The 26,801-nt window shown below is 52.4% G+C and overlaps 2 protein-coding genes across 3 annotated transcripts in view; one reads left to right on the top strand and one right to left on the bottom strand.

Annotated features, from left to right (window-relative positions):
• Nucleotides 1–14,013, top strand: part of wdr46 (WD repeat domain 46) — a 73,830-nt gene extending 59,817 nt beyond the window's left edge. For both annotated transcript variants that reach the window (XM_059962385.1, XM_059962383.1), the window contains exons 13-16: nt 4,639–4,733; nt 5,182–5,277; nt 11,369–11,482; nt 13,709–14,013. In XM_059962385.1, the coding sequence (XP_059818368.1) occupies nt 4,639–4,733; nt 5,182–5,277; nt 11,369–11,482; nt 13,709–13,819 (416 nt within the window). In that variant the 3' untranslated portion in view covers nt 13,820–14,013. The remainder of the gene's footprint in view (nt 1–4,638; nt 4,734–5,181; nt 5,278–11,368; nt 11,483–13,708) is intronic.
• Nucleotides 14,014–15,999: 1,986 nt separating this feature from the next.
• Nucleotides 16,000–26,358, bottom strand: LOC132389824 (calmodulin-regulated spectrin-associated protein 3-like). The gene is made up of 5 exons (XM_059962386.1): nt 24,836–26,358; nt 19,402–19,511; nt 19,003–19,088; nt 18,021–18,139; nt 16,000–16,866 (listed from the first exon to the last, which is right to left on the bottom strand). Exons 1-5 carry the CDS (start codon nt 25,904–25,906, stop codon nt 16,570–16,572), a joined length of 1,683 nt encoding a protein of 560 aa, XP_059818369.1. The 5' UTR covers nt 25,907–26,358; the 3' UTR covers nt 16,000–16,569.
• Between the last annotated feature and the right edge of the window lie 443 nt (nt 26,359–26,801).

Here is a 26,801-nt window from a genome sequence, read left to right as displayed (position 1 = left end):
TTGTCTTGTACTCTTTGTGTTTGTCTGTGTGAGAGAGAGACCCGGACCATAGACCTCCACCTAGTACCTATCCAAACTTGTCTTGTACTCTTTGTGTTTGTCTGTGTGAGAGAGAGACCCGGACCATAGACCTCCACCTAGTACCTATCCAAACTTGTCTTGTACTCTTTGTGTTTGTCTGTGTGAGAGAGAGACCCGGACCATAGACCTCCACCTAGTACCTATCCAAACTTGTCTTGTACTCTTTGTGTTTGTCTGTGTGAGAGAGAGACCTGGACCATAGACCTCCACCTAGTACCTATCCAAACTTGTCCTGTACTCTTTGTGTTTGTCTGTGTGTGTGAGAGAGACCTGGACCATAGACCTTCACCTAGTACCTATCCAAACTTGTCTTGTACTCTTTGTGTTTGTCTGTGTGAGAGAGAGACCCGGACCATAGACCTCCACCTAGTACCTATCCAAACTTGTCTTGTACTCTTTGTGTTTGTCTGTGTCTGTGTGAGAGAGATACCTGGACCATAGACCTTCACCTAGTACCTATCCAAACTTGTCTTGTACTCTTTGTGTTTGTGTGTGTCTGTGTGAGAGAGAGACCTGGACCATAGACCTCCACCTAGTACCTATCCAAACTTGTCTTGTACTCTTTGTGTTTGTCTGTGTGAGAGAGAGACCCGGACCATAGACCTCCACCTAGTACCTATCCAAACTTGTCTTGTACTCTTTGTGTTTGTCTGTGTGAGAGAGAGACCCGGACCATAGACCTCCACCTAGTACCTATCCAAACTTGTCTTGTACTCTTTGTGTTTGTCTGTGTGAGAGAGAGACCCGGACCATAGACCTCCACCTAGTACCTATCCAAACTTGTCTTGTACTCTTTGTGTTTGTCTGTGTGAGAGAGAGACCTGGACCATAGACCTCCACCTAGTACCTATCCAAACTTGTCCTGTACTCTTTGTGTTTGTCTGTGTGTGTGAGAGAGACCTGGACCATAGACCTTCACCTAGTACCTATCCAAACTTGTCTTGTACTCTTTGTGTTTGTCTGTGTGAGAGAGAGACCCGGACCATAGACCTCCACCTAGTACCTATCCAAACTTGTCTTGTACTCTTTGTGTTTGTCTGTGTCTGTGTGAGAGAGATACCTGGACCATAGACCTTCACCTAGTACCTATCCAAACTTGTCTTGTACTCTTTGTGTTTGTCTGTGTGTGTGAGAGAGAGACCCGGACCATAGACCTCCAACTAGTACCTATCCAAACTTGTCTTGTACTCTTTGTGTTTGTCTGTGTGAGAGAGAGACCCGGACCATAGACCTCCACCTAGTACCTATCCAAACTTGTCTTGTACTCTTTGTGTTTGTCTGTGTGAGAGAGAGACCCGGACCATAGACCTCCACCTAGTACCTATCCAAACTTGTCTTGTACTCTTTGTGTTTGTCTGTGTGAGAGAGAGACCCGGACCATAGACCTCCACCTAGTACCTATCCAAACTTGTCTTGTACTCTTTGTGTTTGTCTGTGTGAGAGAGAGACCCGGACCATAGACCTCCACCTAGTACCTATCCAAACTTGTCTTGTACTCTTTGTGTTTGTCTGTGTGAGAGAGAGACCCGGACCATAGACCTCCACCTAGTACCTATCCAAACTTGTCTTGTACTCTTTGTGTTTGTCTGTGTGAGAGAGAGACCTGGACCATAGACCTCCACCTAGTACCTATCCAAACTTGTCCTGTACTCTTTGTGTTTGTCTGTGTGTGTGAGAGAGACCTGGACCATAGACCTTCACCTAGTACCTATCCAAACTTGTCTTGTACTCTTTGTGTTTGTCTGTGTGAGAGAGAGACCCGGACCATAGACCTCCACCTAGTACCTATCCAAACTTGTCTTGTACTCTTTGTGTTTGTCTGTGTCTGTGTGAGAGAGATACCTGGACCATAGACCTTCACCTAGTACCTATCCAAACTTGTCTTGTACTCTTTGTGTTTGTCTGTGTGTGTGAGAGAGAGACCCGGACCATAGACCTCCAACTAGTACCTATCCAAACTTGTCTTGTACTCTTTGTGTTTGTCTGTGTGTGTGAGACAGAGACCCGAACCATAGACCTCCAACTAGTACCTATCCAAACTTGTCTTGTACTCTTTGTGTTTGTCTGTGTGTGTGAGAGAGAGAGACCCGGACCATAGACCTCCAACTAGTACCTATCCAAACTTGTCTTGTAGTCTTTGTGTTTGTGTGTGTCTGTGTGAGAGAGAGACCTGGACCATAGACCTCCACCTAGTACCTATCCAAACTTGTCTTGTACTCTTTCTGTTTGTCTGTGTGAGAGAGAGACCCGGACCATAGACCTCCACCTAGTACCTATCCAAACTTGTCTTGTACTCTTTGTGTTTGTGTGTGCGAGAGAGACCCGGACCATAGACCTCCAACTAGTACCTATCCAAACTTGTCTTGTACTCTTTGTGTTTGTCTGTCTGTGTGAGAGAGAGAGAGAGAGAGACCTGGACCGTAGACCTTCACCTAGTACCTATCCAAACTTGTCTTGTACTCTTTGTGTTTGTCTGTGTGAGAGAGAGACCCGGACCATAGACCTCCACCTAGTACCTATCCAAACTTGTCTTGTACTCTTTGTGTTTGTGTGTGCGAGAGAGACCCGGACCATAGACTTCCAACTAGTACCTATCCAAACTTGTCTTATACTCTTTGTGTTTGTCTGTGTGTGTGAGAGAGAGAGAGAGAGAGAGACCTGGACCATAGACCTCCACCTAGTACCTATCCAAACTTGTCTTGTACTCTTTGTGTTTGTCGTGCGAGGGAGAGACCTGGACCATAGACCTCCACCTAGTACCTATCCAAGCTTGTCTTGTACTCTTTGTGTTTGTCTGTGTGTCAGGGAGACCTGGACCATAGACCTCCAACTAGTACCTATCAAACTTGTCTTGTACTCTTTGTGTTTGTCTGTGTGTGAGAGAGACCTGGACCATAGACCTCCACCTAGTACCTATCCAAACTTGTCTTGTACTCTTTGTGTTTGTCTGTGTGAGAGAGAGAGAGACCTGGACCATAGACCTTCACCTAGTACCTATCCAAACTTGTCTTGTACTCTTTGTGTTTGTCTGTGTGTGAGAGAGACCTGGACCATAGACCTCCAACTAGTACCTATCCAAACTTGTCTTGTACTCTTTGTGTTTGTCTGTGTGTGAGAGAGACCTGGACCATAGACCTCCACCTAGTACCTATCCAAACTTGTCTTGTACTCTTTGTGTTTGTCTGTGTGTGCGAGGGAGAGACCTGGACCATAGACCTTCACCTAGTACCTATCCAAACTTGTCTTGTACTCTTTGTGTTTGTCTGTGTGAGAGAGAGACCCGGACCATAGACCTTCACCTAGTACCTATCCAAACTTGTCTTGTACTCTTTGTGTTTGTCTGTGTGAGAGAGAGACCTGGACCATAGACCTCCACCTAGTACCTATCCAAACTTGTCTTGTACTCTTTGTGTTTGTCTGTGTGTGTGAGAGAGACCTGGACCATAGACCTTCACCTAGTACCTATCCAAACTTGTCTTGTACCCTTTGTGTTTGTCTGTGTGTGTGAGAGAGACCTGGACTATAGACCTTCACCTAGTACCTATCCAAACTTGTCTTGTACTCTTTGTGTTTGTCTGTGTTTGTGAGAGAGACCTGGACCATAGACCTTCACCTAGTACCTATCCAAACTTGTCTTGTACTCTTTGTGTTTGTCTGTGCCTGTGTGAGAGAGACCTGGACCATAGACCTTCACCTAGTACCTATCCAAACTTGTCTTGTACTCTTTGTGTTTGTCTGTCTGTGTGAGAGAGACCCGGACCATAGACCTCCACCTAGTACCTATCCAAACTTGTCTTGTACTCTTTGTGTTTGTCTGTGCCTGTGTGAGAGAGACCTGGACCATAGACCTTCACCTAGTACCTATCCAAACTTGTCTTGTACTCTTTGTGTTTGTCTGTGCCTGTGTGAGAGAGACCTGGACCATAGACCTTCACCTAGTACCTATCCAAACTTGTCTTGTACTCTTTGTGTTTGTCTGTCTGTGTGAGAGAGAGACCCGGACCATAGACCTTCACCTAGTACCTATCCAAACTTGTCTTGTACTCTTTGTGTTTGTCTGTCTGTGAGAGAGAGACCTGGACCATAGACCTTCACCTAGTACCTATCCAAACTTGTCTTGTACTCTTTGTGTTTGTCTGTCTGTGTGAGAGAGACCCGGACCATAGACCTTCACCTAGTACCTATCCAAACTTGTCTTGTACTCTTTGTGTTTGTCTGTGTGTGTGAGAGAGACCTGGACTATAGACCTTCACCTAGTACCTATCCAAACTTGTCTTGTACTCTTTGTGTTTGTCTGTGTGTGTGAGAGAGACCTGGACTATAGACCTTCACCTAGTACCTATCCGAACGTGTCTTTTACTCTCTTTGTGTTTGTGTGTGTCTTTGTGTCCATGTGTGCACGCATCTCTGTGATGCAGCACTGGACTGTGCAATAGGTGGGCAAGAGAAGAGCAGAGAGGAAGGTGTGGAACAGAGGGGTCCAGGGGAGGGGGGGTGTAGGGTTTGGATTTACTTCATACCCACAGACAGGTGAGCCCCTCTCTCTGAACTCCACAGGTGCCGGGGAGGCAAACTTCGACGGGCTGGAGTGTAACCCCTACCAGAGCAAGAAGCAGCGGCAGGAGTGGGAGGTGAAGGCCCTGCTTGAGAAGGTAAGACCTGTTCCCATCGCTGAGAGTGGGGTGGAAACATGTGCCCCCTCACCCTGAGAGACGGAAGGGTGGAGTGGGAGGTGTCCTGTTTGAAAAGATATGATCTACGGGAGGAGCGGGAGATGGGGGCCATACTCGAGGAGGTATGGGGGTGGGGGGGGCAATGCCCCACCCTGAGAGCACAGAGGAGGGATAGGGAAGGTACCACAGCCGGGGGGAGGTGGTGGTGGGATGGGAAAATGCAGAGCAGGAGTGTGTTGTTGTGGGGGTCTAAAGGGGGTGAAGAGGGAGGGTGGGGTACTAGGGAAGGCAGAGGTTAGTGTGGCGAGGAAAAGCAGAGCATGGCAGGAGGGAGTGGAAAGGGGGTGAAGAGGGAGGTGTAGGAGGCTGGAGCCTCCCCCCACAGGCACTGGGACATTACCTGCCCCCTTCTCATTGCTGCCCACAGATCCAACCGGAACTGATCACCCTCGACCCCACGAAACTGGGGCAGGTCGATGCTGTCTCCCTGGAGCAGAAACACCAGGACCGGGTGGAGCGGCTGGTGAGTGTCCGACACACCCACTCACCCCTCGCGAGGTTCACCGTTCCAACTACAGCCCAATGTCCCTCTCCACAAGCCTTTTCTAACCCCCGTGGGTCTGTCCTCTCATGCATCGTCAGTTCTCAGGATTGTTCAACATCATTCCCAGTACAAAGTGCAAAGCAGAATGAAATAATTGTTCCCTCAGATCCAATACAGCACAAAAGACACAATCAGTATCAGTACAGGGATAGCTTGGATTGCAGATCCACAGGCACAGGAGTGTCTGGACAGAGGTGCCTGACACAAAATGATAAAGTCGTGATGGTTGGCTTGCTGGGTGGATCAGCCTTAATGCTTGAGAAAAGTAACTGTGTTTGAGTCTGGTGGTCCTGGTGTGGATGCTACGTAATGATCTATAGTTCACCTTCCAGCCACGTTGGGAGGCCTGTGTAACTGCAATCAGAGTCCTTGGACCCTTGTAATTTCTTAACTCAACACACGAGTATTCAATATCTTCTGACTGTATGTCGCATCTTTCTTCTGATTTGCTGCCATTCTTAACCAGTAGAGCCACACCTCCCCCTCTGCCTACCTTCCTATCCCTCTGATATAACATGTAACCTTGGACATTCAGCTCCCAACTACAACCATCCTTCAGCCACAGTTCAGTGATGGCCACAATATCATACCTGGCAATCTGTAAAAGTGCAACAAGATCATCCACCTTATTTCTCCTACTCCGTGCATTGAGATATCACACTTTCAGAGCTGTATTTGCTACCCTTTTTGATTCTGCATCCCTAATGCACCGATACTCACCCTGCTGGCTGCAATTTTGTCCTGTCACCTGCCTGCCCTTCCTGACAGTCTGACTGCAGGCTATCTTAGCTTTTTTCCCATCTGTCCTATCCTGAGTCCCTTCACTCCAGTTCCCATCCCCGGCCAAATTAGTTTAAACCCTCCCCAACAGCTCTAGCAAACTTGCCCGCAAGAATATTGGTTCTCCTCGGGTTCAGGTGCAACCTGTCCCTTTTGTACAGGTCATACCTCCCCCAGAATAGATTCCAATCATCCAAGAACCTGAAGCCCTGCCCCCTGCGCCAGCTTCTCAGCCGCACATTTACCTGCCAAATCATCGTGTTTCTACCCTCACCGATACGTGGCACAGGCAGCGATCCAGAAATCACCACCCGGGACGTCTCAGCTTCCTGCCTCGCTCTCTAAATTCTCTCCTCAGCACATCACTGCTTTTCCTTCCTAAGTCATTGGCACCGATACGTACCAAGACATCTGGCTGCTCCCCCTCCCTCTCCAAAATGTTGTGGACACGATCCGAGATTTCCCTGACCCTGGCACGTGGGAGGCAACACACCATCCGGGTGTCATGTTGACGTCCGCAGAATCTCCTGTCTCTTCCTCTGACCGTTGACTCCCCTATCACTGCTGCTCTGCTCTTCTCCCTCTTTTCATTCTGCACCACAGATTTACGCTCAACGCCAGTAACCTGGTTGCAGTGGCATTCCACTGGGAAATCATTCCCCACAGCTGTATCCAAAACAGCATTAGCATTACTGAGGGGAATGGCCACAGGGGTGCTCTGTGCTAACTGCCTATTCCTTCTCCTGACAGTCACCCAGGTACCTGCCTTCGGGGTGACTGCTTCTCTGTAACTCTGATCGATTATCTCCTCACTCTCCCGTACAAGCCAAAGGTCATCCAGCTGCTGCTCCAGATCCCAAACACCGTCTTCAGGGGACTGCACCACGCTGATGTAGTTCCTGGAGAGATGCTGGGTCTCCCAGGACACCAGCATCTAGCATGAAGAACAAACAAAGGCCATTTTAACTACAGTAAGATGCAGTAAGAACAAAGGGAAACTTCTGTGGCTCACAAGGGTAGGGAAAGGAAGAGGAGGGAAGTAGTGATAGGGGACTCTATATATAGTCAGGGGTCAGACAGGTGATTCTGTGGACGCAGGAAAGAATCTCGGATGGTAGTTTGCCTCCCAGGTGCCAGGGTCTGGGATGTTTCAGATCGTGTCCAAGATATCCTGCAGTGGGAGGGAAAACAGCCAGAGGTCGTGGTACATATTGGTACCAATGACATTGGTAGGAAAAGGGAAGAGGTCCTGAAAACAGACTACAGGGAGTTGGGAAGGAAGTTGAGAAGCAAGACTGCAAAGGTAGTAATCTCGGGATTACTGCCTGTACCACGCGACAGTGAGAATAGGAATAGACTGAGGTGGAGGATAAATGCCTGGCTGAGGGTCTGGAGCATGGGGCAGGGATTCAGATTTCTAGATCACTGGGACCTCTTCTGCAGGCGTAACCTGTCCAAAAAGGACGGGTTGTACTTGAATCTCAGGCGGCCAATATCCTGGCGGGGAGGTTTGCTAAGGCTACTGGGGAGAGTTTAAACTAGAATTGTTGGGGGGGTTGGAACAGAATTGAAGAGACTGGAGAAGAGGAGGTTGGCTCACAAATAGAGAAAGCTTTGAGACAGTGTGAGAGGGAGGATAGGCAGGTGATAGAGAAGGGACGAGCTCAGACCGATGGTTTGAGATGTGTCTATTTTAATGCAAGGAATGTTGTGAACAAAGCGGATGAGCTTAGAGTGTGGATCAGTACTTGGAGATATGATGTGGTGGCCATTGCAGAGACTTGGATGGCTCAGGGGCAGGAATGGTTACTTTGAGTGCCCGGTTTTAGATGTTTCAGAAAGGACGGGGAGGGAGGCAAAAGAGTTGGGGGCATGGTACTGTCGATCTGAGATAGTGTCACGGCTGCAGAAAAGGAGGAAGTCATGGAGGGATTGTCTATGGAGTCTCTGTGGGTGGAGGTTAGGAACAGGAAGGGGTCAATGACTCTACTGTGTCCTTTTTATAGACCACCCAATAGTAACAGGGACATCGAGGAGCAGACAGGGAGACAGATTCTGGAATAATGCAGTAATAACAAGGTTGTCGTAATGGGGGTCTTAATCTCCCGGTGCTGAGGGTGTTCTATGAGGCTGTGGTGGCCAGTGTTATCATGTTTGCTGTTGTGTGCTGGGGCAGCAGGCTGAGGGTAGCAGACACCAACAGAATCAACAAACTCATTCGTCAGGCCAGTGATGTTGTGGGTTGGAACTGTACTCTCTGACGGTGGTGTCTGAAAAGAGGATGCTGTCCAAATTGCATGCCATCTTCGACAATGACTCCCATCCACTCCATAATGTACTGGTTAGGCACAGGAGTACATTCAGCCAGAGACTCATTCCACCGAGATGCAACACTGAGCGTCATAGGAAGTCATTCCTACCTGTGGCCATCAAACTTTACAACTCCTCCCTCGGAGTGTCAGACACCCTGAGCCATGAGGCGGGTCCTGGACTTTTCCACTTGGCATAATTTACTTATTATTTAATTATTTATGGTTTTATATTGATATATTTCTACTCTACTCTTGGTTGGTGCGACTGTAACGAAACCCAATTTCCCTCGGGATCAATAAAGCATGTCTGTCATGGTGGGAGATTTTAATTTCCTAAATATCGATTGGCATGTCAATTGGGAACAGATGTTCTGAGGGAAATATACAGAAGAAATGTGGCAAATGTCCAGGGGATATTTGTGTGGCGTTCTGCATTGGTACATTCCAATGAGACGGGAAAGATGGTAGGGTACAGGAACCGTGGTGTACAAAAGCTGTTGAAAATCTAGTCAAGAAGAAAAGCTTACGAAAGGTTCAAAAAACTAGGTAATGATCTAGAAGATTATAAGGCTAGCAGGAAGGAGCTTAAGAAGGAAATTAGGAGAGCCAGACGGGGCCATGAGAAGACCTTGGTGGACAGAATTCAGGAAAACCGCAAGGCATTCTACAAGTATGTGAAGAGCAAGACGATAAAAGACGTGAGAGAATAGGACCAATCAAGTGTGACAGTGGAAAAGTGTGTATGGAACTGGAAAAGATAGCAAAGGTACTTAATAAATACTTTGCTTCCGTATTCACTACGGAAAAGGATCTTGGCGATTATAGGGATGACTTACAGTGGACTGAAAAGCTTGAGCATGTAGATATTAAGGAAGAGCATGTGCTGGAGCTTTTGAAAAGCATCAAGTTGGATAAGACGCCAGGACTGGATGAAATGTACCCCAGGCTACTGTGGGAGGCGAGGGAGGAGATTGCTGAGCCTCTGGCGATGATCTTTGCATCATCAATGGGGACGGGAGAGGTTCCAGAGGATTGGAGGGTTGCATATGTTGTTCCTTTATTCAAGAAAAGGAGTAAAGATAGCCCAGGAAATTATAGACCAGAGTGGTTGGTAAGTTGATGGAGAAGATTCTGAGAGGCAGGATTTATGAACATTTGGAGAGGTATAATATGATTAGGAATAGTCAGCATGGCTTTGTCAAGGGCAGGTCATGCCTTACCAGCCTGATTGAATTTTTTGAGGATGAAGGAAGAGCAGTAGATGTAGTGTATATGGATTTCAGCAAGGCATTTGATAAGGTACCCCATGCAAGGCTTATTGAGAAAGTAAGGAGACATGGGATCCAAGGGGACATTGCTTTGTGGATCAGAGGTTACAGTGGGACATTGACAGGATGCAAAACTGGACTGAGAAGTAGCAGATGGAATTCAACCCAGATAAGTGTGAAGTGGTTCAGTTGGTAGGTCAATTGTGATGGAAGAATATAGTATTAATAGTAAGACTCTTGGCAGTGTGGAGGGTCAGAGGGATCTTAGGGTCTGAGTCCATAGGACGCTCAAAGCAGCTGCGCAGGTTGACTCTGTGGTTAAGAAGGCGTACAGTGTATTGGCCTTCATTAATCGTGGTATTGAATTTAGGAGCCGAGAGGTAATGTTGCAGCTATATAGGACCCTAGTCAGACCCCACTTGGAGCACTGTGCTCAGTTCTGGTCGCCTCACTACAGGAAGGATGTGGAAACCATAGAAAGGGCGCAGAGGAGACTGACAAGGATGTTGCCTGGATTGGGGTGCATACCTTATGAGAATAGGTTGAGTGAAGTCTGCCTTTTCTCCTTGGAGTGACAGAGGATGAGAGATGACCTGATAGAGGTGTATAAGATGTTGAGAGGCATTGATCATGTGGATAGTCAGAGGCTTTTTCCCAGGGCTGAAATGGTTGACGCAAGAGGACACAGGTTTAAGGTACTGGGGAGTAGGTACAGAGGCGATGCCAGGGGTAAGTTTTTTACTCAGAGAATTGGGGAGTGCGTGGAATGGGCTGCCGGCAGAGTTTTAAGGTGCTGGGGGGTAGGTACAGAGGCGATGCCAGGGGTAAGTTTTTTTACGCAGAGGGTGGTGAGTGCGTGGAATGGGCTGCCGGCAGAGTTTTAAGGTGCTGGGGAGTAGGTACAGAGGCGATGCCAGGGGTAAGTTTTTTACGCAGAGGGTGCTGGGTCCGGCATCTGGTGGAGGCAGATATAGTGGGGTCTTTTAAGAGACTCCTGATCTTAGAAAAATAGAGGGCTATGGGTAACTTCTAAGGTAAGGACATGTTCAGCAGAGCTTTGTGGGCCGAAGGGCCTGTATTTTGCTGCAGGTTTTCTGCGTTTTAACAGAAATGTACCGAGAGCCAATGCCTCTTCCGAGCCAAAGCTTGACACTCCCACTCCCAACAACGGCCGCTCCGCTTGTCCCCCCCTTGTTGTTTACTCCTCTCTCGCCACTGACTGGGCCGTTGGAATGATACCGAACACTCGCGAAGCTCACCTTTTAAACGACCTGTGAGAAACCTGCTCACTGTGTGCTGCTCCCGTCGGTGATGTGGCCGCCAGAATGAGTGGGACAGGCGGTCCGTGAGCAGGGTGTGGAATCCTTCGTGATGTTTCTGGCCCTTCCTCCGTGCACCAGTCTGTCCCCACTGACAGCCCCTCCGCTGTGTTTCCCCACCCTCCCCTCGGTGTGTTCACCTCCGGCCCAGTGAACCCTGGCCTAATCACGGGCCAATCCGGTACGGCTTCGGGCTGTGCGAGGGAACCCGTGCGCACGCAGGAAAGAATGTACGAACTGGCAGAAGATGCCGGATTTGAACCACGAACCCCAGCTCAGATACACGGCCACTCCCCGTCCCCCCTCTCTAACTGTGCTGTGTCCGCCGCAGGGCTTCGACCCAACGGAGAAAGTGAAGTTCGAGCCACGCCGGAGAGCAAAGGGCCGGAGTTCCAGCGGGCACGTGGAGCGAAGGAAGAAACTGGTGGCCCAGAGCCAGCAGCGGGTGAGATTGTGGGGTGGGAGGGGGTACGTGGAACTGTGGGGTGAAGGGCAGGAGGATAATTGTGGTCCAGGGCCAGCAGCGGGTGAGATTGTGGGGTGGGAGGGGGTACGTGGAACTGTGGGGTGAAGGGCAGGAGGATAATTGTGGTCCAGGGCCAGCAGCGGGTGAGATTGTGGGGTGGGAGGGGGTACGTGGAACTGTGGGGTGAAGGGCAGGAGGATAATTGTGGTCCAGGGCCAGCAGCGGGTGAGATTGTGGGGTGGGAGGGGGTACGTGGAACTGTGGGGTGAAGGGCAGGAGGATAATTGTGGTCCAGGGCCAGCAGCGGGTGAGATTGTGGGGTGGGAGGGGGTACGTGGAACTGTGGGGTGAAGGGCAGGAGGATAATTGTGGTCCAGGGCCAGCAGCGGGTGAGATTGTGGGGTGGGAGGGGGTACGTGGAACTGTGGGGTGAAGGGCAGGAGGATAATTGTGGTCCAGGGCCAGCAGCGGGTGAGATTGTGGGGTGGGAGGGGGTGCATGGAAGTGTGGGGTAAAGGGCAGGAGGATAATTGTGGTCCAGGGCCACAGGGTAGGTACAGTCAGTCCAGGCAGGGTGGGGATACCGCAGTTCCCCTTCTGTTTGGGAGAGGAAGAGGGATCATTACTGGGGCGGGGTGGGACCACATCCAGTGCCACTGATTCACTGGGACAGCAGGCTCGAAGGGCCGAACAGTCGACCTATTGCTGATGCATCTCCCTACCTCACTGACCTCCTCGCACCTCATGAGGCCAGCCTTCAGGAGCACGATCCTGCTGCCGATGGCCATTCTTCCCTTCTACCTGTCCTGTCCCACATTCATTCACCTCCACCTGCCTCCAGGTGAAACATCACAGCACAACACAGACCCTTCTGCCCACAATGTTCTGCTGACCTTTTAACTTTAAAATCAATCTACCCCTCCCCTCCTACACAGCCCTCCATTTTCTATCATCCCTTTGGCGATATGAAACGATATGCACCTTTCCTCATTCCCTGTCACGCCCCCTACTGAACTTGAACACACGCGAGGTCGTCAGTCACCTAAACGCAGAGATACCCTCGTGCCAGGGACCACTGGTTGGCCTCGCCGATGTGAGAAGTGCCGTTGCTACCGGCTTGGGGCGCGCGGACAGATGGGCGCCGCCTCTGAACCTGTTTAGCACACCGAATGTTCGCGGGGAACCCGGTGCTAAAATATTCTCAGACGACCAATTCAGGCTCAGGGTTTGGTAAGTAGCAGAGCAGCTACCTCGCTGCGATCCCTCATCCCTCCAGCCAAACTTTTGTCCGCTGATAGATCCTACAAGGGGAGCGGGCGCGCCCTGTCGCGCTCCTCGCTTGGTCACTCTCTCCAGACTGCGAACACCGCGGCCCTGGCACAGACACCTCCAGCCCTGACCTTGTCCTCTCACCCCACCCACGACCAACTGCACCTGGCCAAGGCGTCTGGCGATGGGCGGGCAGGAGGCTGGAGTTCAGGCCCGGAGGCTGTCTAATGAGGCAATGAAGCCCTCAAAACTGCCTCGGCACCCTGAGTCCAAGCACCCTGCACTTAGAGACAAACCCGTTGAGTTTTTTAAGCGGAAAAAACGAGAGCAAGTGGGACAGAAGCAAGTGCTGAGAGCCACGAAAACTAAATTGCAAAATAGACTGGACATAAGGAAACCCCATTGAATATCGCTGTATTCCGGTCGTGATTAACACCACCCCACCCATCCCTCACGTCGGCCGGTCCGCAAGAATATTGTCAATATTAAACCAGTCCGCAGTGCAAAAAAAAGTTGGTGGCCCCTGCCCTAAGGTATCAGCCACCCCGGCAGTGTGTTCGACACGCATCACTCTGGATAAAAAAACTACCCCTGCCTCACGTCTTGTACACCTCTCAGCCTCCTTCATTCCAAACAGAAAAGCCCCTTCCCACTCCTTTCCTCATAATAACTATCTCTAATACAGGCAGCATTCAGGTACATCTCCTTTGCCCACTCCCAAAAGACTCTGCATCCTTCCTGAAAAGGATTGACCAAGAGTAATCTGAGCAAGTTCTACTGAACATTCCTCTCTACCTCCCTACCCTACGATTCAAGCTTCACGTGGGCGGCAGATACTGGACATAGTGACGTTCCCCACCCCGCCACCCCATGTGTCACTGACTGCCAGAGTCTGGTGCTGGCTTCCTGACATTCCCCATCTCTCTCCTTTTTCAGGAAGTGATCCGGGAGAGCGTGGAACAGAAACAGAAGGCCCAGAGGGATCGACAAGCGAGCGCTCGGAGAGAATCTCGCCCGACTACAGCTCTGGACCGCTTCCGGAAATAACCCCCTTGGAGAGCTCCCAGTGGAGCTGAGTGGGATCTCCCCCGGGCGCAGCTGATGGACTCATTCCCACAGTCGCAGTGGCATTGGTCAGCAATAAACTTTTCTGTAAGGAATGTTAGTTGTCTGACGTATCAAACTGTGACAGGAGATATTCTGGATTGAGTGGCGTGTAATAAACTGGATTTGATTTTGGAGCTTTGGGAGACAGCTTCTCTCTCAAACTGCATGGTGAAGTCGAAGTCTCACTATCAGTATTCAGTGAGGAAGGGGAATTGTGGAGGCGAGAGAGAGAAGCTGACCAGCGTTGATCAGAAGGAGACACAGTGGGGCGGGATGGCAGAATAGAAGTGGCTGGAGTTTCCGGGGCAGTTAGTAGGTTGCAGGGCAGCTACGTCCCGATGAGCTGACAAGGGAAGTCAAAGCCAATGTAAAAACAAAAGAGAGGGCAAAAGGCTGCTTAACAAGAAAATCCTATGGCATTACAGGAAAAATACTGGCATGGACAGAGGAATGGCTGACAGGCAGGAGGCACCTGTCAACAGTTTTGGACTCCTTAACTCAGAAAGGGTGTGTGGACATTGGAGAGAGTCCAGAGGAAATTCATGAGGATGATTCTGGGAATGAAGGGGTTAATGTATGAGGAGCGTTTGGCAGCTTTAGGCCTGTACTCACTGGAATTCAGAAGAATGAGGGGAGGGAATCTAGTTGAAAGGACTAGATAGGGTGGATGTGGAGAGGATGTTTCCTGTGGTGGGTATCCAGAACTAGAGGGCACAGCCTCAAAATTGACGGCAACTTTTCAGAACAGAGGAAAGGAGCTTTTTTAGCCAGAGACTAGTGGATATATTTAAAGCGAAAATTGATAGTTTCCTGATCAGTTGGGGCATCAAAGGATACAGTGAGAAATCAGAGGTTGTATGGAATCTGGGATCAGCCAAGTATATTCAAAGTGGAGGTTGATAGGTTCTTGATTAGTCAGGGCATCAAAGGTTACGGTGAGAAGACAGAACAGGGTGGATAGGGATAATAAATCAGTCATGATGGAAAGGCAGAATGTGCTCGATGGGCCAAGTGGCCCATTTCTACACCTGTATCTTACGGAGTCGTGCAGGAGAGTTAGGGAAAAACTACTGCACCGGGGCAGTTCTTCTCCCTCACCTTGAAAGTCCAGTGCCAGTGGTACGAGTAATCGTCACAACCGGGGTTTGCCTGTGGGTGACCATGACTTCTATGCCCAGTCCTGCCCTTTGCTCCACATCTTCCCAGCTGTGGATCTCATTGTTGCCCCCCCCCCCCCACTCCATAGTAGCCATTTCCACCCTGGAAAAGGTCTTGGACACCTTTACAAGTCTCCACTCGTGTTCCTCCATTCCAAAGAGAAAAGCCCTGGCTCGCTCAATAAGCCTTATCGTCATCAGCCATGCTCTCTAATCCGGCAGCGTCCTGGGATGTTCCTCTGCACCCGTTCAAAAGCGTCCACATCCTTCTGTAACGGGGACCAGAAGTGAACTGCAGAGTTTCATAGAGTCACCTTGTGGCTCTGGAACTCAGTCCCTCAACTGACAAACCCCAACACTGCACTCAGCACTATCGGGCAGGAAGGGCAGGAGTGAAGCTGGGAAGAGGTGAAGAAGGGCATAAGGATGAATCTGACTGGAGCATGGGAGACAGGGAAGGTGGATGGCCTCCAACGGGAGGCGATGGTGAGCGGAGAACCAGAATTGGGAATAGAAAAAGCAAGGGAACGGATGAGAAATTAATGGAGGTTGGAGAAATGTATGTTTTGCTGTCAGACAGAACACGAGTTGTCGCTGCAGCATGGAAACGAGACACAGCTCGGGGTTCACTGACACCACTCCAGTGTAGAGGAAACGAGACACAGCTCGGGGTTCACTGACACCACTCCAGTGTAGAGGAAACGAGACACAGCTCGGGGTTCACTGACACCACTCCAGTGTAGAGGAAACGAGACACAGCTCGGGGTTCACTGACACCACTCCAGTGTAGAGGAAACGAGACACAGCTCGGGGTTCACTGACACCACTCCAGTGTAGAGGAAACGAGACACAGCTCGGGGTTCACTGACACCACTCCAGTGTAGAGGAAACGATGTGTTACACACCACGTCCTTGCAACCGGCAGCGACTCTGCAACATGAGGAAATAAAACGTAGCCAAGTCTCAACATTCAGGAATTTATTAAATGTTTAAAAGAAACCTTGCACAGTTGGAACAAGACAATTGCCGGCAGTACCAGAGCTACATGGAGTGGAGTTTGCAGTGCGTCCCCTCACTGGCGGTTCAGGCAGGAAGAGTGCTCAACTCCCACGGCAGGGCAGCAGGCTCCCAGCCCACTGGGAGAGCTGGTAAACGTGGGGAGTGTTGTGTTACCTGCTAGAGAATCATTCATGGGGAGGGGGCAGAGGAACAAGACAAGAGCTGTAAGTGAACAGGAGGTGATGGGAGTACGAGGCTCCGGAGGCCAGTCCGGGATCCACGCACTCCGGAGCGCTGTGGGTAAAAGTGGAGTCTGTGGTTAGTGGTTGGGTCTGTTGTCTGGCCTCTCCTTTCCGCGGCACAGCAGAGGTTAATCTCCCTCTTCAAGCTAACGAGTGCAATGTCTTCCCAGTTTTTAGATGTCATGCTGTATTTCTTCAGGCTGATTTTGATGTTAAAATAAATAAGGTGAGTCTCTGACACCCACAAGTTAAAGGCACGTTGGCTGGACAAAGCTGCCAGTCTGGGCAGTGCTCACCTGCGCTCGCTGCCCAGGGCAGATTTCTTCCTGGCTGACCACAGGTGACCGTGAATGGTGAGCGCATCGACATTGGGCGAGATGATCCTGGAGGGGATGGGATGGAACTGCTTCCGATCGGAGTTGTACTTGTAGAGACGGTCAATCATGTCAGTGTGGATGTGCCGGGGTCCGATGCCCCACAGCCGCTGGATGTGCAGGGAATCGCTGCTCAGCGAGTAGAGGGCGCGGAACTGACAGTGCTGGTCCCGGAACAGAATCAAGCATTGGGCATGCTCGCAGCTCGCCAGCTCCTGTGGGGGGGAGGCAGTGAGGCAGTGGTCAGAGACTGCGATGCCCAGGACCCGAAATCCGTCAGGCAGACAGTGACAACTCCCCCGGACCCCCAACACTGCGGGGTGACCCACCAAACCCTCCCCAGACCCCCGACACTGCGGTGGTCAGAGACTGCGATGCCCAGGACCCGAAATCCTTCAGGTAGACAGTGACAACTCCCCCAAACCCTCCCCAGACCCCCGACACTGTGGTGGTCAGAGACTGTGATGCCCAGGACCCGAAATCCCTCAGGCAGACAGTGACAACTCCCCCGGACCCCCGACACTGCGGGGTGACCCACCAAACCCTCCCCAGACCCCCGACACTGCGGTGGTCAGAGACTGCGATGCCCAGGACCCGAAATCCGTCAGGCAGACAGTGACAACTCCCCCAAACCCACCCCGGACCCCCGACACTGCGGGGGGGGGCCTACAATCAGAGGTATGTGACCCACCAAACCCACCCCGGACCCCCGACTGCGGGGGGGGGCCTACAATCATAGGTATATGACCCACCAAACCCACCCCGGACCCCCGACACTGCGGGGGGGGGGGGGCCTACAATCAGAGGTATGTGACCCACCAAGCCCACCCCGGACCCTCGACACTGCGGGGGGGGCCTACAATCAGAGGTATGTGACCCACCAAACCCACCCCGGACCCCCGACTGCGGGGGGGGGGCCTACAATCATAGGTATATGACCCACCAAACCCACCCCGGACCCCCGACACTGCGGGGGGGGGGGCCTACAATCAGAGGTATGTGACCCACCAAACCCACCCCGGACCCTCGACACTGCGGGGGGGGCCTACAATCAGAGGTATGTGACCCACCAAACCCACCCCGGACCCCCAACACTGCGGGGGGGGCCTACAATCAGAGGAATGTGACCCACCAAACCCACCCCGGACCCCTGACACTGCGGGGTGGGGGGGTAGTTTACAATCAGAGGTATGTGACCCACCCCGGACCCCCGACACTCAGGAAGACCCAAGGGGCATGCTGGCCCTCAGCTGGATGGTGCGGGTCCGAGGAGGAAGTTTGGGAGAAAGGGGATTCGGGATTGGTTTGAGGGACTGGGTGCTGGGTCGGAGCAAAAGGGGAGGGGTATCTATCTCTGCTTGCCCCTTACCTGGATTACGCGGGTCCGCTGCACCTCGTTGACCCTTCCAGCCAGGCAACAGTGGGTCAACGCATTGTGTAGGATCAGTCGGTTCGACTTGGAGCTTGGCTCCTTGTACAGCCGCAGACCTGGGGGGGATTGAGAACAGAGATCAAATCCACCATTCACTGGCACAGACACCCCCTTCCCCCCCGCCCCCCCCCGAGACAAAGACCACCCCCTCAACCTGAACATACCCTCTTCTCAATGCCACCAAGGCACTCTCAACAATTCAGGAACAGCTTCTTCCCCTCTGCCGTCAGCTTGCTGAACGGACAGTGAACCCGTAATCACTTTTTATATTAGCGATTGTTTTTTTTACATATTCTTATTGTAATATAGGCTGTGCTACTCCACAACCACAGACTTCACTGGTGACTCTGGTTCATTTTGCCAGCTCTTCCGCTCACGATATTGCTGAACTTTTAACCATCGAACCCTTTCTCCATCATCCACATGCCAAGAGTCTCTTAAACACTCTCTGAGACACCGTTGGCCATGAGTCAACCCATAGCTGGGGAAGTGATGACCCCCCCCCCCCCCCCCGTTAGACTGTGGTAACTTATTTCTTATTCTTTCTACTTTCCGTCTAATATTAGTATCTCTGCACTTGTAATGCTACTGTAACTCTCTTTGGGATAATAAGTATCTGTCTTAAACGACTTGGCCTCCACGGCGATAAATTCCACCCTCTGGCTAAAGAAATTCCTCGCCATCTGCAAACTCTTCCGGAAACCAGGATAATCCGTTGCCCCTGTTGAACAGCAGGGCGCCACACCGCCAGTCTCACGCCAATCGTCAGGACTCTGCCCGCAGTCATGGCCCCAAAATCAGGCCCTCCACACCCTTGGGTGAGGGTGTCCACACTCACCTGGGCAGTGCTCAGGGCGGGTGAGGAGTGGGGTTCACTTGGGTGCAGGAATCCGGTGAGCGAGGTGTGGGGGCCTCTTACCTGTCGGCTCAGCAGGGGGCAGCACCGAGCCACCGCTGCGATCACCATCCCCGTCCGCTCTGGGCCGAGTCAGCAGACGCTCCCGTCTAGACAGCAGGGGGAAGACGTCTATCAGAGAGGGACACCAGACCGTGGTCCCACCCCACCTCCCTCTCCCACCCCTCTCTTCCACGCCCACCTTTGCCCACCAAACATGAACCCTCCCCTTCCTCTCCTCACCCTTTAATTCCATCCCAACCTTCTCCACTCCTCACCATCCTGTCCCCCACCCTCTGCCCTCCAATATCCCATCTCATCCACTTTTTGTCCCCAACACCTACCCTCCCCTCTGCCTCCATGTCCTCTAATTCCACCCTCCCCCCACCTTGCCACCAGCTGCAGAGGGGACAGAAGACCCACCGGCTCTCCCCGCGTCTCTGCCTCGGCGTTGCCTCCTGCTGGCCAGTCGGGAGACTACGGTCACCGCTGGGGTCAAGGGACGAGGGTCGCAGCCGGTCCGGAGGATCCACCTGGAGAGGGAGACAGTGGAGGGTAAGTCACACCCTCCAACCTCGAGACGCCACCCCTCCCATATCGACGACTCCCTACCCAACCACGAGGATAACACACGGGGACAGCCCGAGAAAGGCAGAAGTATTGAAGGGTTTGTTTTTCTGGCAGGCATGGGTTAGACCGGCAGTTTCTGGCCCTTTATCTCAAGGGAAAGGTGTGCTGGCATTGGGGAGTCTGCACAAGAATGAGAGGGTTAATGTACAAGGAGTGTCTGAGGACTCTGGGCCTGTACTCACTGGGGCTCAGAAGAGTGAGGGGGATCTCATTGAACACGGATAGAGCGGATAGGGAGAGGATGTTTCCAATAGTGGGGGAGTTCAGGATAGAGAATAGAGGGGCGTCAACTTAGAACAGAGATGAGGAGGAATTTCGTTAGCCAGAGGGTGGTGAATCTGTGGAATTCATTGCCTCAGACGGCTGTGGAGGCCGAGTTATTGTTGTTCTTGTCCGCGCAGTGTGACACATCGGGCTACAGCTTTGCCAATTCTTTAGCATTCATCGGTCTTTTTGAGGCTGAGTGGTTAGTGCAACCCAGCATGGGTGGGAAGTGTGTAAGGAGCCAGGACCACCCGTCTTGAAGTCTGGTGCAGGTACTGTCATACCAGTGGCCGGCAAGGTCAAGGTTACGGGGACGCCGGGGAGTGGGGGTGAGAAGTGTGTAAGGAGCCAGCGGGATTCGAACCCAGGACCACCCGTCTCAAAGTCTACCTAAAGCAGAGGTTGATAGGTTTTTGATTAGTCAGGCCGTCAAAGGTTACGGGGAGAGGGCCGGGGAGTGGGGTTGAGAGGGACAATGAATCAGACATAATGGTGGGGCAGAGCAGACTTAATGGCTGAATGGCCTAATTAGGCTCGTATGACTTGTTACTTTGTGCAGGGGACGTCCCATCTACTGAATATTTTCAATAATTAGGCTCGTATGACTTGTTACTTTGTGCAGGGGACGTCCCATCTACTGAATATTTTCAGCAGGCAACTAAGTAAGTTGCAAATGCAAAGAGGGAGATAGGAACAGCAGATGATGTGGGAAATTCAGAGCAACACACAGAAAATGCAGGAGAATTCAGCAGGTCGGGCAGGGTCTATAAACCATCAATGTTTCATATAACATAGTCCATTACACCACAATCACTAACGGTAACCACAAACATCAAAAGACCACAAAAAATTTCTGGTGTCCTTGATCTGGTCAACTCACTGTCATTTAACTCTATACATGTATATAACGTATAGAAACACATCATGTACACAGAAATGAGACGATGTTTCTCCAAACCAGGGTGCAACACACAGTGGTACACATAACAGACGACAACTTGTGAAGGTACGGATAAAATCTACACACAAACTAAAGGGCATTAATATTAATTACTGTTAGGTACGGAACAGATTACGCAGTGACACGTTGAATACAATGCGCAGAAACCTAACGGCCTGAGAGAAGAAACTGTTTGCCATCGTGACCGTTCTTGTTTTGCTGCATCGGAGTCTCCTGCCTGATGGTAGAAAGTCAAGGAGGAAGCTGGATGGATGAGCGGGTTCATTAATGATACCAAGGGCTCTGCGTACGCAGATAAATGTGCCCAAGGGAGACCCCTACGATCCTCTCAGCTGCTCAGGAGGGGGAGGCTGTCTCCTCGTTCAGGGAGGTGATGCTGAGGACCAGGTGAGGTCACCAGTCATGTGAACTCCCAGGAACTTAACTCTCTCCACGGAGGAGCCATGTACTCGCAGAGGCGGACGGTTCATCTGCAGTGATTTCCCGTGTCTTCTCCACATTCGCACACTGATCCACCAGCCGCTCCGCTTCCTCTCTGTACTCCGCCTTGTCATCGTGCTGTGTCATCCAGTTTGAGCTGGATCCTGTGACGTGGTCCTGGGGAATGGGACCAGAGACATTGACTGACTGTGGAGAAGGCCAGTGTCCAGTTGCAGAGGGAGGTGTTGAGACCCAGCGAGGACACTCCCCCCACCAGGTTCTGGGTATGATGCTCTTGAATGCCAAACTGAAAGCGATAAACAGCAGCCTGGCGTAAGAGACCCCGTATTCCATGTGGGGCAGGGCAGAGGCTCTGCATCATCCCAGGACCGATTTGAGTGATAAGTCTGGTGTAGCCAGGAGAAACTCTTAATGTGCTCCAAGACAGGTTGTCAAAGCATTTCATAATGGCTGACCAGCGGACGAGTCACCTCTGGCAGTGGAATGATGGTCGCCGCCTGAGGGGGCACGGACAGTTCCGGAGAGATGTTGAATCAGTTGGGCTGTGCAGACTTTCAGAACCTGGCATGGTGTATTATTGAGCCCCTGAGCAGCTTTGAGAATGCTCCCTTTTCACCTTCCTGGGGAGTGGGGAAACACAGCTCCTGCTTTCCTGACAACTATCGCATCTCCCGATCTGAAAGCAGCATCACAATCCCGCAGCCTGGCACGAACATGGCTTCTGATTTGCCCTCAGTTCCCATCACAATCCCGCAGCCTGGCACGAACATGGCTTCTGATTTGCCCTCAGTTCCCATCACAATCCCGCAGCCTGGCACGAACATGGCTTCTGATTTGCCCTCAGTTCCCATCACAATCCCGCAGCCTGGCACGAACATGGCTTCTGATTTGCCCTCAGTTCCCATCACAATCCCGCAGCCTGGCACGAACATGGCTTCTGATTTGCCCTCAGTTCCCATCACAATCCCGCAGCCTGGCACGAACATGGCTTCTGATTTGCCCTCAGTTCCCATCACAATCCCGCAGCCTGGCACGAACATGGCTTCTGATTTGCCCTCGGTCGCTGAATCCACGTACCCCTCCCATGGGCAGCAGCCTGCTGAACGATGAAAGCAGTCCTGTTCTGCAGGGGTTGCTTCCTCAGACCAGGTTGTCACCTTGTTTACCACTGGTTTGCACGCTGGGATTAACAGTACAGATGAGTGGTCTGAGGTGGTGTGTCAGTGTAAACCAGGTCTCCTCCAGAAGCTGGCGGAATCAAGTCTTTGGGTTAAATCACCTGCAGTAAAGAAGACAGCATCGGGCTGTTTTGTTTGAAAGTCACAGATGGTGCTGTGGAACAATAGCAGAGGGGTAGGGGGCACGTACAACCACCAGTAAACTCCCTCGGTAGATAAAACGGTCTGCACTTTGCCAAACATAAACTCAGTGAACAACTGCTAAAGCTCTCAATTATGTGGATAGATACCGCCATTGCCTGAGATCGCCAACTCCTGTCAGCCCGAAGTGGCCGTGTCCGAGAGTGAGGGCACAGACGTTCTCTCACTGGCTCAGGCGCAGGCAAGTACAGATCATCTTCATGCCGGCGGACATTTGCCAGCAAGAGCAAGGGGACAGCCCAGCTTCGAGCTAAGTCGTCCCACATTCCCTGCGTTTTCCCCTTTCTCACATCCCGCTCACGGAGGTCTGAAGCGGGCAGTGGCCCCAGCTGCAGGGTTAGTTCACTGACGTGGCGGAATCACCGCGCACACTGTATTTAACAGCCGGCAGCGTTTTCCAGCGACGGACGGACTATTACACGCAGAGAAGGAGGTTCTCCCAGGTGCCCTGGCTTCCCCACAAGACGGACCGGTTAGTAGAGAGGCGCGTTGCTGGCCAGGGCAGCTCTTTGGGCCAGAAGGGCGAGTTCCACACTACCTGTACATAAATGCTGAATACCCTGGGGGTAGGATGAGGTGGGGACTTTGAAAGGAGGGTCAGCTGGTTACCTGGAACAAGCTGCCAGAGGTGGTGGTAGACACTGGTACGATGGACACTCGAACAGGTAGACAGATGGGGACAGTTTGGAGGGAGATGGACGCTGAATCGCTGGGAGGAAAGGTAAATGCAACATTAGCATTCACCTTGAGAGGACTGACATAAGCAGGATGTAAGACCTCACTGGCAGGACTGTGTGCAGCTCTGTGTAGTAAAAGGAGAGATGGCACTGGAGAGGGTCAGAGGAGATTCAGGAATGAAACGGTTAATGCTCTGTACTCACTGGAGTGCAAGCGGGGATCTCACTGGAACCTGTTGAATATTGAAAGATCTGGATAGAGTGGATGTGGAGAGGATGTTTCCTGTAGTGGGGGAGTCTAGGACCAGAGGACACAGACAGAGTGGATGTGGAGAGGATGTTTCCTACAGTGGGGGAGTCTAGGACCAGAGGACACAGATAGAGTGGATGTGGAGAGGATGTTTCCTATAGTGGGGGAGTCTCGGACCAGAGGACACAGATAGAGTGGATGTGGAGAGGATGTTTCCTATAGTGGGGGAGTCTAGGACCAGAGGACACAGATAGAGTGGATGTGGAGAGGATGTTTCCTGTAGTGGGGGAGTCTAGGACCAGAGGACACAGATAGAGTGGATGTGGAGAGGATGTTTCCTATAGTGGGGGAGTCTAGAACCAGAGGACACAGATAGAGTGGATGTGGAGAGGATGTTTCCTATAGTGGGGGAGTCTAGAACCAGAGGACACAGATAGAGTGGATGTGGAGAGGATGTTTCCTATAGTGGGGGAGTCTAGGACCGGAGGACACAGATAGAGTGGATGTGGAGAAGATGTTTCCTATAGTGGGGGAGTCTAGGACCAGAGGACACAGATAGAGTGGATGAGGAGAGGATGTTTCCAGTAGTGGGGGAGTCTAGGACCAGAGGACACAGCTTCAGAATAGAGGAACGTCCATTTGGAACAGAGATGAGGAGGAATTTCTTTAGCCAGAGGGTGGTGAATCTGTGGAATTCATTGCCTCAGATGGCTGTCGAGGCCGAGGCGTTGGGGATAATTAAAGTGGAGGTTGGTAGGTCCTTGATTAGTCAGGGTGTCACAGGTAACGAGGAGCAGGCAGGAGACAGGGGGTTGAGAGGGACAATAAACCGGCCATGATGGCGTGAGAGAGCAGGCTCGATGGGCAGAATGAGCTCACTCAGCTCCTATGTTTATGGACTAGCATGGGTAAATGAGAGGACTTTAGGAGGGCACCAGGGTTCGCAATGTTAAGGTGTTTTGAAGGGGCTCTTTGTGCTCCACTCCGAGGGCACAGAGTCAGAACAGGCGTCCCCGACTTTAACTGGTGTCCACAGACCCCTCAGCTGATCTAGAATAAACCGCTCTCTGAGGTAAACCTCTCCGGGATAGGCCAACCCACTCCCCACCAGGAGGGTCTCGATCTGGAACAGACAAATCCACCCTCAGCCCACTCCCCACACACCAGGAATACCTCACCTGTCTACCTCTGGACACCCCCAACCAATTCAAAGACAGCAGCCCTATTCCCCACCCACCCACCCGCCAGCCCTCACCTTTGGCCTCCCGCTCTCCTGTCCACTGCTCCGCAGAAGTTTCCATGCTGCAGTGCTGAGATTCTTCACCGCCCCGGAGGGGCTTGCTGTTGCTGCTTCCTGTGGGGCCCAGTCCCCGCTCACCCTCCCTGCCTCTGGCACTGCTTCCACCCCCAGGATCCTCCCCGTCCCTGCCCACTCACTGCGGCCGTCCTGCAGCCCCAGTTCCTGCAGCTGGGCCTGGGCGGCTGCCAGGGAATTATCCCAGGCTTCAGGCCTGGCCTGGGCCTCGGCCTCAGTACCGCGTCCCGCCAGCTTCAGCAGGCGGCAGTAGGCCCTGCGGCCCAGGCTTTGCCAGCGACGGCCCAGCCGGGCCTCACGGGCCTCCAGTCGGGCCCGGATCTCCTCCTGCTTCAGCTCCAGCCCCCGCCGCACCTGGGCCCATTCTGGGCACGGCCGGGAGCCTGCTGACCGCCGCGGAACCGCCTGCGGCCCCCACCTCGGCCTCCGTTCCCTCAACTGCTTCTGCTCTGCAAAGCTGGTCAACTTGGGACTGTCAGCCTGGGGAGAGACCTCCGCTTCCCCCTCTCCTCGAGGCACCACCTCCTCAGCTTTGGCCTCTGCCTCCTCTAGGGGCCAGGGCTGCTTCTCCTCACCCTGGGACTCTCCCTCCCTCAAGGACTGGCTCTCTTTCTCTTCCCCACGTGACTTTATAACATACGTCAGTCGCCGGCAGACCGGCCTCCCCTGACCAGAATCATTGCCGCTGCAGGGATCTTCCTGTGCATCTGTGGGGTCTCCCTCGGGCTCCCAGCCAGCTTGTGACTCCGTGAGATCTCCTCCAGCCTCTGCTCCGTTAGTGGGATGTTGACTTGCCTCTTCTCCCAGCCCCTCCTCACCAGACTCATCCCCAAGGATGGGATCCCCCTGTGCTCCCTGACCAGGCCCTGCCCAGTCAGTGGGATCCCCATAAGCACCCCCACCCCAGTCGATGACGGGCAGGCCCCTGCTCTCTGAGCAGGCCAAAGCCTGGGACCTCTCAAGAATGGTGAAGCTGTTGCGCAGGCCCCTTCCCCTCCTACGGGGGCCCATGATCTGCGGTGCCGGAATACCGGGACCCCCATCAAAGAGGCCAAAGCCAGGAGGAGGCGGGTGGGCAACCTCCACCAGGATCAGCTGTGTGGGACCCAGCCCAGGTCCAGAGCCAGCCAGGATTCCTGATGTGGAACTGGAGCCAGTCACAACACCAGGCCCATTAGCAGGGCTGACCCCATCCTCAGCTGGGGGGCCGACCCCAGACTCAGGCTTAGGCTCGACACCCTCCTCCACTGTGCGTCTAATCACAGGACTAGCCGGGGTCCCTGGTGTGGGGCCAGAAACAACCCCAGCCCCTTGCCCCACAAGAGACCCAGGAGTGGGCCTGATCCCAGAAGCAGCAGCTTCGACTCCATCTCTCAGCAACGGACAGGACGTGTGAAGCAGTTCCGGACAGTCCGTCCCCCCACTGTACGGTCCGTCTGCCTCGGCCGGGCTGCAGGCGAGAGAGAGAGACAGAGACAGAGAGACTCACTCAGCCTGGTCACCTATCACCCAACTTCAGATTTCCAGCATGGCCGCGCACCCCCCCCCCCCCCGCCCCAACACCATTCCAGCAGCAGAGGCCCCACACCCCTTTCCAGTAACAGGCCCTAGGAGAGAGCGAGTGGTGGTGAGTGATAGGAATCAGGGAGAAAGACCCTCAGGGGAGGAGTGAGGAATGTGGGCATCTGAGAGGTTACGGGGAGGGGCGTAAGGGCCAAAGGGGGTCACAGACAGAGACCCTCCCTCTCACACCAACCTGTCTAACAGTCAAAAGCACAAAAACAAGCCCCTTGGCCCATCTATTCCAAGCTGAACCATTTAATCTGCCAGCTCCTGTTGATCTGCAACGATACCACAACCCTCCATGCCCCTCCCGTCCTTGTACTTACCCAAATTTCTCTTCAGT

The sequence above is a fragment of the Hypanus sabinus genome, unplaced genomic scaffold (assembly GCF_030144855.1).
Source record: "Hypanus sabinus isolate sHypSab1 unplaced genomic scaffold, sHypSab1.hap1 scaffold_670, whole genome shotgun sequence".
Taxonomy (NCBI): domain Eukaryota; kingdom Metazoa; phylum Chordata; class Chondrichthyes; order Myliobatiformes; family Dasyatidae; genus Hypanus; species Hypanus sabinus.
The sequence above is the reverse complement of the archived record's forward strand: the minus strand, read 5'-3'. Positions and strand labels throughout refer to the sequence as shown.

Excerpts from the sequence above, each read along its gene's own strand:
- LOC132389824 (XM_059962386.1), bottom strand. The coding sequence starts at position 25,906 with ATGGGCCCCCGTAGGAGGGGAAGGGGCCTGCGCAACAGCTTCACCATT. Across the intron at positions 19,512-24,835 it reads AGGAGAGCGGGAGGCCAAAG|GTGGATCCTCCGGACCGGCT; the intron begins GTGAGGGCTGGC and ends CTCCCTCTCCAG. Across the intron at positions 19,089-19,401 it reads CAGAGACGCGGGGAGAGCCG|ACGGGAGCGTCTGCTGACTC; the intron begins GTGGGTCTTCTG and ends CCTGCTGTCTAG.